General features: G+C 50.3%; 1 protein-coding gene across 1 annotated transcript; it reads left to right on the forward strand.

Moving 5' to 3' along the window:
* The first annotated feature begins 194 nt into the window (after positions 1 to 194).
* Positions 195 to 15,034, forward strand: RCVRN (recoverin). The gene is made up of 4 exons (XM_017849284.1): positions 195 to 2,240; positions 4,956 to 5,431; positions 11,554 to 11,665; positions 14,553 to 15,034. Exons 1-4 carry the CDS (start codon positions 2,228 to 2,230, stop codon positions 14,660 to 14,662), a joined length of 711 nt encoding a protein of 236 aa, XP_017704773.1. The 5' UTR covers positions 195 to 2,227; the 3' UTR covers positions 14,663 to 15,034.
* Positions 15,035 to 16,416: the final 1,382 nt, after the last annotated feature.

Here is a 16,416-nt window from a genome sequence, read left to right on the forward strand (position 1 = left end):
TTTTTTTGAGACAGAGTCTTGTTCTATCACCTAGGCTGGAGTGTGGTGGCGTTATCTCAGCTCACTGCAACCTCCGCCTCCCGGGTTCAAGTGATTCTCCTGCCTCAGCCTCCTGAGTAGCTGGGACTACAGGCGTGCCTCACCTTGACCGGCTAATTTTTGTATTTTTAGTAGAGAGGGTTTCGCCATGTTGGCCGAGCTGGTCTCGAACTTCTGACCTTAGGTGAGCCGTCCGCCTCGGCCTCCCAGAGTCTTGGGATTATATGCGTGAGTCACCAAGTTCAGCCCCATCCATTTATTCATTCAGTAATTACTGAGCATCTGGTATATACCAGACACTGCTCTAGGTCCTGGGAACACATCAGGGAGAGCCCTGCTCTCAGGGAGCTGACATTCTAGCAGACAAAAACAATAGACCTACTACGTTCTGTGATGTGGGTGTGAACGGTGTTAAGTGTTGTGGAAAAGAAAAACAGGACAGGGTGAGGGTGGCAATGTTGCAGTATTCAACAGGGTCATTTGAGTGGCCTCACTGAGAAGGTGATATTTGATCAAAGACAAGGAGACCTGGGAGGGACCCTAGAAGGTCACCGGAGGAGAATGTTCCAAGCAGAAGAGATGCTCATGTTTCTGAGGCCAGCCTGGCTGGAGTGGAGGGAGTGAGGAGGGAAGAGCAGATGAGGAATGTGGAGGGCTGCCACGTTCTTCGAACGACTGTCTCAGCATTCCCCCCAGGCTCTTGGGATTGGTGATGATTTTACCTCTGATGACTTAGCAGAGAGACAAAGGGCATCCACCCCTTTTCGTCCCTTCTTGGGGGTGCCAAAGGGCACCTGCAAGAAATGGTGGATTGAGGGCCAGTGCTGCCTGTTGCAGGCTTTTGGCTTTGACGGGAAGAAGTGGGCAGGCATCGTGCATGACCTGATTTCATGGCTATGGGGCTCACTGCGGGGCTGTAAGGGGACAAGAGCAGAAGCAGGAAGAGCTATTAGGAGGCAGAGGTGACGCTGCCTGCCTGAGGCAGGTGCAAAGGAGGCAAGAAGAATGGTCTGGTTCTGGCTGCACCTTGAAGGTAGAGTCAAGATAATTTCTTGATAGATTGGAGAGGGTTGTGACTGAAAGAGAAACACTGAGAATGATGCCAAGAACCTCAATCCAAGTCATCAAAGTGATGGATTGTCACTTTCTGCCATGGGGACAGCTGTGGGAGGAGGGTCCTTCCCCATTCTCTGTCTCCCCCGCCACCTTCTCCATACCCCCTTTTCCCTCTCAATGCAGACTTCTCTGCAGGTGCTGGCTCCAAGTCAGAGGGCAGGAGGGTCATCTTGGTCTTCAGCTCATAAAAGGCAAGGTCGAGCAATGGGGAAAGGGTGGGGTCTGGGTCCCAGCTAACAGCCGAGATGGAGCTCCTGCTTGAGGGGATAGGGCCAGCTTCTGGGAAGCATCTTTCAGTGCAGCGAGGAGAGCGAGATGCAAACTGGGATCCTCTGCCTGGAGATGAAGCCTTCTCCTCTAGAGAAGTCTTTGGGGTTTGGGAGAGCTTATGGCCCCAGCTCAGACTTAACAAATCGTCTCACAATACATCATCTCCAACAGCTTGTTTGGCTAAGGAGCATAAGCTCTTCCTCTGATAGAACATGTTTATGCAGGTTTTCAAACAAACCTCCAGGTCATGACCCCTTGCTCTGAGCATCAACACAGCTGCCTGCGATCCCCTGAGGCCCCTCCTGGGCACAGCAACCTGGAGAATGTGGACTGTACCAGGCTGCTTCCGACCTGGGTCCAGCTCCTTCCTCCTTGTGCCTGGAGAGGACAGCAGAGACTTGGAGGGCTCTGGCTGCCTTCTGCCTCGGCCAGGGCCTCTTTCATTGCCATGGCAACCCCACACCCTCACCTACTTGTCCTCTAGGCTCAGGCCTCCTGTGATGTAGACAAAGGAAGCCTAAACAGACAGCCTGGCAGACCTGGACTTTCCTTCCTCCTGGCATTGCCATTTAGCAACCATGTGACCCCAGGCTGGCGACGTGCCTTTGGGAGGCCCTACGTCTCACCTGTAACACTGGCCTCGCCTCATCTGCTGCAGGCTTGATGTGGACAGGGCTGTGATCCAGGAGGCACTTCTAGTCGCCTCCTACTAGTGGCTCAGAGCAAGGGGCCGAGGCCTCTGACCTCACTCTCCCTCCATCCCCAGGGCTGCCTCAGGGCTGCAAGAAAGCTCTGGAAGTGAATGCGATTCCAAGGTGTGGCTTGGGCTTGCTTGGTTCGTTTGTTTGTTTGAAGGCTGGTGACTGTCCTGTTTCTAACTGCTCTTGAGAATAAATGCACACTATAGGATGGTGAAAACCTAGATACTCCTATTCAGAAGTAATATTATCGCTGGGCGCAGTGGCTCACGCCTGTAATCCCAGCACTTTGGGAGGCTGAGGCAGGCAGATCATGAGGTCAGGAGATCGAGACCAGCCTCACCAACATGGTGAAATCCCATCTCTGCTAAAAATACAAAAATTAGCCGGGCATGGTGGTGAGTGCCTGTAATCCCAGCTACTCAGGAGACTGAGGCAGGAGAATCGCTTGAACCTGGGAGGTGGAGGTTGCAGTGAGCCGAGATCGTGCCACTGCACTCCAGCCTGGGCAACAGAACGAGGCTCTGTCTCAAAAAAACAAAACAAAACAAAACAAAAAACAAAACCTCACAAAGTGATGGAAAAAAATTAGAAAGTTCATACACATCCCCCAACATGCAGGTTTCCTGAGATGTCTCTGAAACTGTAGCGTGCAGAGTAGCTGGGAGAGATGAGTCTGCCCCTCGGTGCCTGAACCTCTCGCTCCTTCCAGAATGATATCAAGTGGGCCTGGGAGGTGGCTTTCTCCCAGCAGCAGGGACCTACCTTCTCCTGCCACTAGCCTGTTAGTAAGTAGGCTAAAATCCCTACTTTACACTTTGAGATGCAAGGCAGGCGGATCACCTGAGGTCAGGAGTTTGCGAGACCAGCCTGACCAATATGGTGAAACCTCAATTCTACTAAAAATACAAAAAAAAAAAAATTAGCTGGGCTTAGTGACAGACACCTGTAGTCCCAGATTCTCAGGGGACTGAGACAGGAGAATTGCTTGAAACCAAGAGGCGGAGATTGCAGTGAGCCAAGATTGCGCAACTGTACTCCGGCCTGGGCAACAGAGAGAGACTCTGTCTTTTAAAAAAAAAAAAACAAACAAAAAAAAAAAAACCACTTTACCTGCCTGGAGACTGTGGGGTTTATTCTTCATACTTCATACCCCAGGGCAAAAAAAGACAACTCTCCACGGCGGCAAGGCTGGGGTTCTGAGTGTGTCCCCTCGAGCACTGCCCTCCGCTAAGGAATGTGCACGCCCACCCTCCCTTCCCTCTGGGTGACAAGAATCCAGGTGTGCAGCATCCTTACTAGGGTGCTTCCTCATGCTTGATACTCCCTGCTGCGCTGCAGGGACGCGAAGCCTGCCTTTGCACAGCTCCCTGTCTCTGATCACTCAGTTATTTACCCATTCACTCAGCAAACACGTTTTCTTGCCTGCTCACTCCAAGTCTGCTGCGGATGGACACCCTGCAGCCTGCCATGGAGCCGCAGATAGATTTTGTTTGGCCCGCACCATGTTTTGTGATTTTGTTTTTGTTTCTGGTTTTGTTTTCTTTTGTTTTTTTGAGACGGAGTCTTGCACTGTCGCCCAGGCTGGAGTGCAAGAGTGCGATCTCGGCTCACTGCAACCTCTGCCTCCCGGGTTCAAGCGATTTTCCTGCCTCAGCCTCCCAAGTAGCCCGGATCACAGGCACCCGCCACCACGCCCAGCTAATTTTTTGTATTTTTAGTAGAGACAGGGTTTCACCATGTTGACCAGGCTGGTCTCAGACTCCTGACCTAGTGATCCACCCTGCTCGGTCTCCCAAAGTGCTGGGATTGCAGGCGTGAGCCATCGCGCCCAGCCGTGTTTTTTTAAATTTCAAATTAATTGCCAGAGTTGAAAAGTATGGAAATTGCATCGAAAATTCTGATTTCTGGATTTCTCTTGACTAATTTAAAAAAAAAAAAAAAATCTCACATTCCCCTGTGACCACGTTCGCTGGCAGCCCCTTCCCGAGGTGACACAGGCCTGGCTGCCCCCTGTTGGTCCCTGCAGGCAGTTCACCTTCACTCCCTGTGACTGATGGGCAATAACAAAATGAGTGTTTAGCATTAGCCGTGTGCCAGGTTCTAAGTGTGTCACACATACTGACTCACATCAGCCTCACAGTGACAGTGTGGTAGATGCTATGATGCCCATTTATTCAAGAAAGGCTTAATGGGGGTCCAAGCCTATCAGGTTCTGGAAATGGAAATGCATCACAGACAAAATCCTATCCTTCCTGGAGCTTTCATTCCGGTGAGGGGACATGGGGCATGCCGAAGACAGTGGGGGGTGTGCTATAGAGGGTCAGTATAGGCCTGGCTGAGCAGGTGACATTTAAGCGGAGATGAGACTGCAGTGAAGGGTTAGAAGAGTGTCCCAGGTGGAAAGAGGTGAAGAAACATGCCTGGGGCCACACGGCTAGTTAAGTAGCCAAGCTGGGACTTGAACCCATGCTGGCCCCAGAGCCTGTGCTTCTAACCACTATATTCTAGGGCTTGATGTGAAATGCCAGCCCCGCCCTGAGATGCTCAGTTAGTGAGGAAGAGAAACAGGGAATGTGGCTGCCATTAGAGGGCTGGGGCTGGGGGTGCAGGAGGCCCCAGCTCTGAAGATTCCAACTTCCTGTGCTGTTCTAGTATCCTCCCAGGAGGCCGAGATGAATTACCTGCCTGCCCTGGGCTCTTTATTTTAATCTCAGTAGGGTTCTGGGAGCACCTACCCACCTCCACAAAGCTCCTGGGCCCCTCCTCCCTTCAAGGATTGCGAAGAACTGGTCGCAAATCCTCCTAAGCCACCAGTATCTCCATCTTTAGCTCACACCAGCCCTGAGCGCCAGCCTGCGGCCAGGGGACCACGCACGTCCCACCCACCCAGCGACTCCACAGCCGCTGCCCACTCTTCCTCACCCATGGGGAACAGCAAAAGTGGGGCCCTGTCCAAGGAGATCCTGGAGGAGCTGCAGCTGAACACCAAGTTCTCAGAGGAGGAGCTGTGCTCCTGGTACCAGTCCTTCCTAAAGGACTGCCCCAGTGGCCGCATCACCCAGCAGCAGTTCCAGAGCATCTACGCCAAGTTCTTCCCTGACACTGACCCCAAGGCCTATGCCCAGCATGTGTTCCGCAGCTTCGATTCCAACCTCGACGGCACCCTGGACTTCAAGGAGTACGTCATCGCCCTGCATATGACCTCCGCAGGCAAGACCAACCAGAAGCTGGAGTGGGCCTTCTCCCTCTACGACGTGGATGGTAACGGGACCATCAGCAAGAATGAAGTGCTGGAGATCGTCATGGTCAGTCTCCCCTCTCCCCTTCTGGCTGGGCGGCGCTGGGGTCACTTGGGGCTGGGGGCCCCTTGCTGCAGAGTGAGTGGAGCTGTGGGTGGAGCGGGGGATTCAGGCCACTGGCTCTGAGAGCGTGGTGCTCCAAGAGGCTGATATTGATAGAGGGGTGGGCACTTACCCACAGCTTCGTTGTCTTCCTGAAGCAGAATCTGAATGTTTCCCAATACAGCCATGTTATGCTTTGCTTCACGATGTTTGGGTCATCTATGGACCATATATACCACTGTGGTCCCATAAGATTGTAATGGAGCTGAAAACTTCCTATTGCCTAGTGATGTCATAGCACAGTTACTTTATTTTTCAAATGCATTTAGTGTAGCCTAAGTGTATCTATAAAGTCTGCAGTAGTGGACGGTAATGTCCTAGTTCTTCACATTCACTCGCTACTCGCTTACTGACTCACCTAGAGCAACTCCCAATCCTGCAAGCTCCACTCATGGTAAGTGTCCTAGACAGCTCTACCATTTTGTATCTTGGTGTTTTGTTGTTGTTGTTGTTGTTGTTGTTTTTTGAGATGGAGTCTCACTCTGTAGCCCAGAGCTGGAGTGCAATGGTGCAATCTTGGCTCACTGCAACCTCTGCCTCCCGGGTTCAAGCGATTCTCCTGCCTCAGCCTCCCGAGTAGCTGGGATTACAGGTGCCCACCACCACGCCCGGCTAATTTTTGTATTTTTAGTAGAGACGGGGTTTCACCATGTTGGTCAGGCTGGTCTCGAACTCCTGACCTCAGGCAATCCACTCACCTCAGCCTCCCAAAGTGCTGGGATTTACAGGCATGAGCCATAGTGCCTGGCCCATTTTTTATCTTTATACTATATTTTTACCACATGTTTAGCTATGTTTAGATGTGCAGATACTTACCATCATGTGACAACTGCCTGCAGCACTCAGGACAGTCACATGCTGCACAGGTTTGTAGCATAGGAGCAAAAGGCTGGACCGTGGAGCCCAGGGATGTAGTAGGCTCTGCCATCTGGGTTTGTGCGAGGACTGTCTATGACGTTCCCACATGGAAATTGCCTAAAGATGTGTTTCTCGGAATGTATTCCTGTCTCTGAGTGACACATGACTGTATTTACATTTTTTCTTTCTCTCCATCCTTGTTTCTTCCTTCCTTTGTTAAAATATCCTTTGAAATTTTCGGCAGTACACATTCAACTTGAATCGCTGTTCATTCTAAGCACACAATATGCTTCAAATATAAAGTAGAAAGAGGTCAAAGTTGGGGGCATGAACTCTGAGTTCTCGTTCTCATGTTCTCCCCAACGTGGGGCGGATCGCCCGTACCACCCTTGAGCCCGCACTTGCCATGCACAGCATGGCTCCCCGGCTCCTGACAGGTTCCCTGTGAGGTATACACGCTTCCACATGGTTCCCAACACGCCTTCTCCCTCGTCCATACTGTCCTTGTGTCAGATCCTTTGTTGTGAAAGTAGTGGCAAAAACCACAATTCCTTTTCCACCAACCTCGTAGGTGTCTTGAAAATGGTTTATCTAATGTATAAGTAACTCATGAAATTTAGAAACCTAGGCAAAAGAGATTGAAAATTGCCTCATCCAAGGAAAACATCCAAGGGAAACTTTTCTTAGTATATCGGTATATACCTTTTCAGTCTTTTACCCATATACTTTTAAACAATGTTAAAGCTATGACATATTCACATACGATTTTTATCATCCATTTTTCAGTTACTCTTTTATCATGAGTGCCTTCCATATCATTACATATTCTTCCAAAACAGTTTTTTGTTGTTGTGGTTCAGACAGAGTTTCACTCTTGTCGCCCAGGCTGGAGTGCAGTGGCGTTATCTCAGCTCACTGCCACTTCTACCTCCCAGTTTTGAACAGTTCTCCTGCCTCACCCTCGAAAGTAGCTGGGATTACAGGCACCCGCCACCACGCCCAGCTAATTTTCATATTTTAGTAGAGACAGAGTTTCGCCATGTTGGCCAGGGTGGTCTCAAACTCCTGACCTCAGGTGATCTGCCCGCCTCGGCCTCCCAAAGTGCTGGGATTACAGGGGTGAGCTTCTGCACCCAATCTCTTCCAAAACACTTTTAATAGCTGCTTGGAATTCTGGCTTATGGAAATGTGGAAATTATTGAACATTCCTATGTTTTTGGACATTAGGGTTGTTTCCATTTCTCTCCTATTATACCAGTTCTAATTTCTTTCATTTGATTTTTTTTTTTTTACGTATTCTTTTTCAATTCCCCTGCCCCTGCCACTTGCTTTATTATTCTAATTCCATTCCTGTTAGTAGAGACTGTTATTCAGATGTTATATAACTTTGTATGCATTTGTAATCATGCCTTCATTTGCATGATTACAAATGCACAAAAATTTTCCACCCTTATTAGGAGAAACCATAAATAAAACAGCAAAGTGTGCGGCTTGTGGTTCATGGGCTTATCCTCAATGCTCAGGTCGGGCCTCCCATTCCGGCAGGCGTGTGTCTCCCTCATTGTTATCTTGGCACAGCCTGCAGAGAAAGCTCCCTCAAATTGGCTGTGGGGTCTCTGGGTGGCCTGGGACAGGGACTAAGTCTTCAGAGCGCCATAAACAATGCGGGGCCCAGCAGAAGCCTACAAATGGATACTCCTTGAAGAAAAGTAGGAGGAAAGGGAGGAGGGGGAAATGAGGGAGGGAGAGAGGGAAGGTGGAAGTCAGGAAGGAAAGAGGGTGAAGCAAGGGGAAGGAAAGAAGGAAGGGAGGGAGGAGAAGGAGAGGAGGAGAGAAAGGAAGAAAGAAGAAAGGAGAGGGAGGGAGAGGCCATCAATGGCTGGGGCTGTGCAAGGTGGCAGAAGGCTCTGCTGTTCACCAGATTACAAGTTCATGGGCAGAGCACTGACTGGGGGAGTCACAAGTGAAGCGTTCTAGTCCCAGCTCTGACTCCAACTAGCGGTGTTGCTGTGGGAAAACCATTTTACCTTCCTGGGCCCAGGGTGAGGATTTGATTATTTTTGCAGCCTTTCCCGAGGCCCTGAAGGTCTGTCCCTCTGTGTTGGAGGTGGGGTGGGCAGGCAATCACTCCCGGCTTCTGGCTGGCACACCTGCACATGGTACCCAAGGCCCTGCACAGACGGATAGGAGTGTAGGAACCACCTCCACTTGCGTCCAGCTCAGGGCCCTGAGGGCTGCCAGTGAGGCCGCTGCCCTGGGCTGCTGGCTTTGGTCTCCTTGCTCCTTTTTCCAGCACCAGGGGGCTGAAGGGGAACTTCTCAAAGCTATCGACCTTCCCTCCAGGATAATTTCACAGCCATTATTGCCCCTGCCTGCCTTGCTCACAAGTGTCTCCAGGGAGGCAGAAGGCTCTGGCCAGAGCCAGTAACCTCCCAGCTGCCACCCAACATACCTGCCTGCCCTCAGCATCCAAGCACCTACACCCTTGGGTGTCCCTTCAGGACCCAGCCGGCGCTGGTGTTCCTGAGCCAGTGGAATCCTAGAAACTTGGAGCTGGAAGGGTGCATGGAGCACCCTTGTCCCTTTCCCTGATCTCACAGGTCTGGGGACACTTCATGCTTCCCCTACATTGCATACCCAACTGCTTTATTAGAGGGGAGGGAGGTGAGAAGGATGGGATCCTTGAGCCCAAAGCTAAGCCTTTCGCTGAACCCGTCCTTGAGCAGAAGGTTAAATGAGGGTCTTGCTGTACCATGGGAAGACCTTTGAAAAGTTCTTGTTGATGCCTCTCTCTCCCTCCCCTAGCCTTGCCCAATGCTCTCCAAGACCTTCCAGTGATGAGGTGAGTGGGCTATGGCGTAACACAAGGATACCAATTCTAGAATCAAAATGCCTGGATTCAAATCTCCACTCTTCTCCTCCTAGCTGGGTGACTTCCAGCAAGTTAGTTGTCTCCATTTTTTTTCATCCATAAAATGGGGCCAATCATACCTTCTTCATATGGTTATTGTGAAGACTAGGTGTAAAAAATGTTTAGAAAAGCGACACCTAGGCCAGGCATAGTGGCCCATGCCTGTAATCCCAGCACTTTGCAGGGCCAAGGTGAAAGGATTGCTTGAGCTCAGGAGTTTGAGACCAGTCTGGGCAACATAGTGAGACCCTGTCTCTACAAAAAATTCAAAGAAACTTGCTGAGCATGGTGGTGCACACCCGTAGTCCCAGTTACTCTGGAGGCCAAGGTGGGAGGATTGCTTGAGCCCAGCGTGTCAAGGCTGCAGTGAGCCATGATTGCACCACTGCACTCCAGCCTGGGCAACAGAGCAAGACCCCATCTGGAAAAAAAAAAAAGAAAACAAAAGAAAAGAAGAAAGGGGAGTGACACTTATTAAGTACTCAACAAATGTTAGAATGTTAGCCGTTATTGCCATAAGTCAGTCTTACTGAGCAACTGAGGTACAGTATGAATCCAGAGGAAGAGGTTTACTCTTCTAAAACCTCTAGGCAGTAGGGTCTGAGGTAGTGATTCCCAAACTCCAACCTCAGGACTGCCGTCATATTTGCATCAGGAAGCTTTTTCTTTCTTATTTTCATTTTTTTAAATAAGTGAAGTTAATATGTTTACATGGTTAGAAAATCACAGTACAGAAAGGTACAAAATAAGAAGCGAAAGTCTTGTTTGTCTCTTCCCTGAATTCCCTGTCCCTTATGAGGGCCTCAAAAATACAGATGCCCAGGTCCTACACCCAGGAATTTTGATTTAGTAGATCAGGTGGGGGCCTGTACATCTGTATTATAACTGCTATCTGCTCCCACGGGCTGGTCGGGCACTGAGGGACATTGTGATGGAGGTGACCCAAAGTCCCTGATGTGTCTTCCATAATGTTTGTACCATTTTACATTCCCAGCAACAGTGGACCAGGGTTCCCTTGTCACCACACCCTTGCCAATGCCTGTTATTTCTTGTCTTTTTTATTACAGCCATTCTAACAGGCGTGAGGTGATATCTCATTGTGGTATTGATTTATGTTTCCCTGGTGATCAGTGATGGGTTTCTTGATACCTGCTGGCCACTTGTACGTCTTCTTTGGAGAAATGTCTATTTGGGTCTTTTGCCCATTTTCTTTCTTTCTTTTTTTTTTTTTTAGATAGAGTTTTGCTCTTGTCACCCAGGCTGGAGTGCAATGGCGTGATCTTGGCTCACTGCAACCTCCACCTCCCAGGTTCAAGCAAGTCTCCTGCCTCAGCCTCCCGAGTAGCTGGGACTACAGGCATGCACCACCACACCCAGCTAATTTTGTCTTTAATAAAGACGGGGTTTCACCATGTTGCCCAGGCTGGTCTTGAACTCCTAACCTCAGGTGATCTACCCGCCTCAGCCTCCCAAAGTGCTGGGATTTACAGGCGTGAGCCACCACGCCCAGCCTCCTTTGCCCATTTTTCAATTGTGTTATTTGGTCTTTTGCTATTGAGTTGTAGGAGTTCCTTATATATTATATACAATGCGTATATTATATATAGAAAGAGACAGGGTCTTGCTTGTCACCTAGGTTAGAGTTCAAAGGTACAAAAACGGCTCACTGCAGCCTAGAACTCCTGGGCTCAAGCAATCCTCATCCTCCTGTGTAGCTGGGACTGTCGGCATGCCCACCACCTCTGCTAATTAATTTTCTCTTGTAGAGATGGAGTCTCACTTTGTTGCCCAGGCTGATCTCAAATTCCTGCCCTCAGGTGATCCTCCTGCCTCGTCCTTCCAAAGTGCTGGGATGACAGACGTGAGCCACCGCACCTGGCCCCTTATGTATTTTTGATATTAACCCCTTATAAGATACATGGTTTGCAAATGTTTTCCCCCATCCCATAAGTTACCTTTTGATTTTGTTCATTGTTTCCTCTGATGTGGAGAAGCTCTTTAGTGTGATGTCATCCCGCTTGTTCATTTTGGTTTATGTTGCCTGCGCTTTTGGTGTAATATCCAAAAAATTATCAAGACCAGCATCAAGAAGCTTTTCCCCTGTTTTCCTCCAGCAGTTTGACAGTCTGAGGTCTTATGTTTAAGTCTTTAATCCATTTTGAGTAGATTTTTGTGTACAGTGTAAGATGTGGATTTTCCGGGGTTGCCAACCCCTTAAAGTTCCTCCTAACGAGTTCTTTCTTTCTGTTTGGTACAGGCTATTTTCAAAATGATCACTCCCGAGGACGTGAAGCTCCTTCCAGAGGATGAAAACACGCCGGAAAAGCGAGCTGAGAAGATCTGGAAGTACTTCGGAAAGAATGATGATGGTGAATTCCTTTTCCTTCGTTGCCTTTGATTTTCAACCATGGGCTATTCCCTGGGAACCCCAAAAGATTTATTCTTCTGAGTCACAGTGTCCAGGCAGGACAGGGACACCTCATTCCACTGTATATTTTTAGAGCTGTCTGAAGGGTTGGACAGGGGAATGGCCTTAAGGGTGAGCGGGAGCCAAAACTGTTTTCTGTACAATTAGAACAAGAGCAAACTTCAGCTCACCCTACCTTTGAATTAATTTCAAGTCCCAAGTCAGTGGGATCTAAATTGCTATGGTTTTACTTTAGGAAGTTGGTTTGGGTCCTCTGAGAAACACCACCAAGATAGGATTAGATTTAAATGAGATTGCAAGAGATTTATAGGAGGAAAGGCTGATGAAGGAAAACAGGTAGGAATCGAGAGAAGGCTGAGAAAGCCATCAGACTGCCAAGAAGATCTGACCCCTGGCAGGGAGAGAGGGGAAGAAAGGAAGGTTAGGAAAGAAAGGAAGGTTAGGTAAGTAATGCCCGAGACAGTGCATTCTGAGGAAGTGTTGACAGAGTCGACGGGGTGTCCTCAGTGTCCCTGTCAGTCTTGGTGCTCCTGCCCTGTCAGTCAGTGGCAGGAAGCAGCCCTCAGGAAGCGTGATCCTGCATTGTAGGCAGTGATGGACTCCAGCCCTTGGCTGCTGGGGCTGTGTGTCTGTGATGCTCATGGCCAGCACAAGAAGGATGCGGTAAAGGAGCTGGTATTAGGCTGGGGCTGCAAATACTGCAGAGAGGTCTCTTTGGCACCTGTAGCACACAGGCAGCCCCTGATTCCTGGCTGACAACTCCGCCAAGACCCCTTCCTATGCATCCATCCCTGCAACCCCCAGTCTCATCTGCCTCCTTATTTGGGATCAGGACTGAGACAGCCTTGTTGCAGCCACACCCAGTGGCTGGAGGGGCAGGAATGATGAAAACAAGTCATGTGGACAGTAATCTACAAGCAGTGCGGATTGGCAAACAGCACAGGGTGCACCTCAGGTCTGATGGCTTCCAGCGTATTCCATGTGGGAATATGGAACCCATGGTTGAGACATCATGATTTTTTTTTGAAGAGAAGCCAGCCATGGAGATTTAAAAAATGCAATGTGTCTCAATTGATAAAACACAGCGTGGCCCAAACACATCGAAGGGTCCTGTATTAACCCCTTTGGTGACCTCTGGGGGCAGTCTCCTACTGGGGTCAAGAAGAAAAACCTGAGCAGGATGCTAAATAAGGGCAGAGAGAAATGATCCTGCCCCTCCTAATCTGCCAACAAATGTAATAAGAGAAGCATGAAGGTCATTGGGGTAGGAGGGACATAGGATACAGAATTTAAGGAGGCGCTCGTTCTCAGGGATCAACAAGGCACTCACAGGACCTCAAAGTGAGTGCCTCCTTAAATTCAGGCCTTGGTACTTTACCCACCTTTCCGTCATCGGCCCTGATTGGCACCTCTCCTTTGAGCACTTTCTCCTCCTTGCACAGACATTGGCTGCCAAGATGCCTTCTTTCGGCACTTCGCCCACTGGCTCCTTAATTGGCTTCCTGACCTCCCTCTGGGTCTGTTCATGTGTTGAGCCCTGTGTTCTGCTGTTTGCTCATCTGGAAACCGCCCCAGTGAACACCCCAGGAGGGCATGATGTCAGAGGCTGACGTGTTACTCCTGTTTGTGACATGCTGTATGTGTTTCCACATGGCCCATCGGGAGACAATGCCTCACGGCAGTCAGGCTTTGATGGTGGGAGTTTCGGGCTCTCTGTGAGCTCTCTGTGGGGTGGCTGGGATATTAAAACCCAAGGCTTATGCAGGAAGCCATCCTGGATCCTAACCCAGAAGGGATTAAGGGTATCCAAAAACGCCCAGAGCATAAGTCAGAAATCACATTCAGTTCAGCAAAGGTTTGTTGAGCACCAACTCTGTGCTAGGCACTGTGAACATACAACAGAAAGGAGCATCTGTCTCATGCAAGAGGTATTTCTGTGTGTGACTGCCTTCCCCGCCAGATCAACAGTTTCCCAGGGAGGGACTTCATCTCATGCTCTTCTATTGTACACCCCACCTCCGCTCCCCGTGGGGACCTTGGCTCCAAGCACAGTAGCATCTGGGCCCAGGACCGTGCATTTAACTGGACTGATCTGAATACAGTAAATCACCTGATAAAAACACCAGAAAACTGGGTGTGGCTGCAACAAGGCTGTCTCAGTCCTGATCCCAAATAAGGAGGCAGATGAGACTGGGGGTTGCAGGGATGGATGCATAGGAAGGGGTCTTGGCGGAGTTGTCAGCCAGGAATCAGGGGCTGCCTGTGTGCTACAGGTGCCAAAGAGACCTCTCTGCAAGCCACACTCCCCCTGGCGTGATCTCATTGGGCCCCTCACTTCTCACCCCTATGTCTATGGGGACGTTGTTCCCTGCTTCTCGGCTGAGACTCTGGGCCTGACACCTAGATTGTTTTGCTATGCTCAGAACCCCAGAAGCTCCTGAACTTGATCCTTGAAACTTGAGCTAATACAGAAAATAGAATAACAATTAATATTCATGATTGAAGTATTTAATAACCAGCAAGGCAGGGGCACCAAGCCGATCGGAAGAGGCACATAGCACAAGATTGGCATCTCGGGGCCCCCTCCAGTACCAGTCATTCACCGCCTTTTGCTGGTCCCCAGGGAGCTCCAAGGGTCATGGGAAAGGAGGTGGGTGTCTGGATCAGGGTGGGAGAATATTGAATACTCAGGGCCACTGAGTATTCAATATTTTCATAATAGATACATTCACACTGGGGAGACTGGCTGGATGTCAGCCTCATCGCAGCTTGCTTGGCTATCAATCCTGGCTGTTTTATGTATGTATATATTTTTTCCCAATGCACAGATAAACTTACGGAGAAAGAATTCATCGAGGGGACCCTGGCCAATAAGGAAATTCTGCGACTGATCCAGTTTGAGCCTCAAAAAGTGAAGGAAAAGATAAAGAATGCCTGATGCCAACTGCTCAGTTGTCCTCCCTCCACCCATCACTCACACGACACCCGTGAGCGTGTGTGCACACACACACATACACACACACACGCACATGCACACATCCACCCCAGGGCCAAGAGAAAGGCCTGAACACAAGCCCACAGCACAGCTCCCTGCCAAACTGAAGCATCTGTAGTGACCCACTAGTTCCTTCTTCCTGAGTCTTCAGCATCCCTCCCATCATCCCCGATCCCACCCCTCCCTCTGCCCACCAGCCCATGGCCCTGTGCTAATCCCAGGATTAGGCCATAGGAGTCCTAAGTGTCACCCCGCTCTAAGCTCCTTTGTGGAGTGCTGGGTAAGCAGTTTCCAATAAATGTAAGCTGAGCTGGGCACATGGCTGCTGGTCATCCTTCACCTGGAAAGGAAATGATTTCTGTCGGCCGCACCTCAAAGACAAGGTTGTGCTGCGATGGCAGCCCTAGGCTGGACTGCTCTGGTGCCGAATGAGCCTGACGCAGTCCTGCTCTCGTGGAGCTCACGGTCCAGAGGGGGCAATGGAGCTGGAAGGAGGCCATGACCAGTGGCCCAGGTTACCATGGAAACATGCAGAGCAGCAGGGGAGGACACAGTGGAAGGGGCTGACTTGTCAGGGGGGGATCAGGGACCACATCCCTGTCGAAGGGAGATTTAAATTCAGACCCACTGCACACGAGGTGGGGACGGGGTGGGGTGGGGAAGGCTCAAACAGAAGGCGGCCAACACAGAGCCACTGAGGCACGAACGACCATTTCAAGTTCCAGGAGGAGGTCAGGGTGGCTGGAGGGTAGGAGGAGGAGGGAGAGCAAAGTGTGAGCAGAGCCTAAAAGGTGGGTGGGGGCTGGACCATGCAAAGCCCTCCCTGCAGCCCGTGGTAAGCACTTGGGGGCTCACCGTGGGGGCGGCGGTGCCACTGTGGAGTTGGAAGTAGGAAGGTTTTATGTTTGTAAGAGAAGTCCCCAGCAGGCTAAAATAAGTCAGAGGGGAGTGATTGGGGGCTCCTTAGGGGCAGGGAGCCTGATGAATAAGCTTTTGCAGTCACCCAGATGGCCTGGGCCAGGGGAAAGGCAATGGGGTGAAGAGGACCAGACCCAATAAGGATACATTTAGGAGGTAGCATCCACCTGGCTGGCTGAGCGGGGAGGAGGTGGGAGGGCAGTAATGGCAGCCAGGTCTGTAGCTGGGGCAGTGGGTGAACAGCAGTGCCATCTATGGAGATGAGAAATACAGGGAGCCTTTGAGGTTTCAGGGAACAATGACGAGTTCAGCTTCAATATAGTAAGAGGTGAAGGCAGAGCCGCAGATGGCCCTAAAGCCCCTTGTTTTAGAGACAAGGAAAAGGAGTCCCACTGACAGGAAGCAGCTTGCTCAGGGGCGGCCAGCTGAGGATCCGAGGTCAGGTCAGGGCTACCCACCAGCCCCCCACTGCCTCCTCAAAGCTCCAGGGCCTGGGATACCCAGGAACTCCATCAGTGGGTTCTCCAAGATCCTTGGGTTTGTTGCTTTGAAGGTCCATTTATTCTCCAGCCTCAAGTTCCAAGATTAGGTCGGAAAAATGCATGGATGCCCTGGATTCTTGACTGACCTGTCTGCAACCTCTCGAGGCTGGGGAGTCTCCAGTTGGTGGTGTGGTGATGCCTCCAGACCCCACTTTAGCCACAGAGATGACACAACCACCACTGCCAGAGAGCACTCCTCTGTGTGGAGAGCAAACATGAGAATAAACACTTAGGAGC

The sequence above is a fragment of the Rhinopithecus bieti genome, unplaced genomic scaffold, assembly GCF_001698545.2.
Source record: "Rhinopithecus bieti isolate Rb0 unplaced genomic scaffold, ASM169854v2 scaffold_31527, whole genome shotgun sequence".
Taxonomy (NCBI): Eukaryota; Metazoa; Chordata; class Mammalia; order Primates; family Cercopithecidae; genus Rhinopithecus; species Rhinopithecus bieti.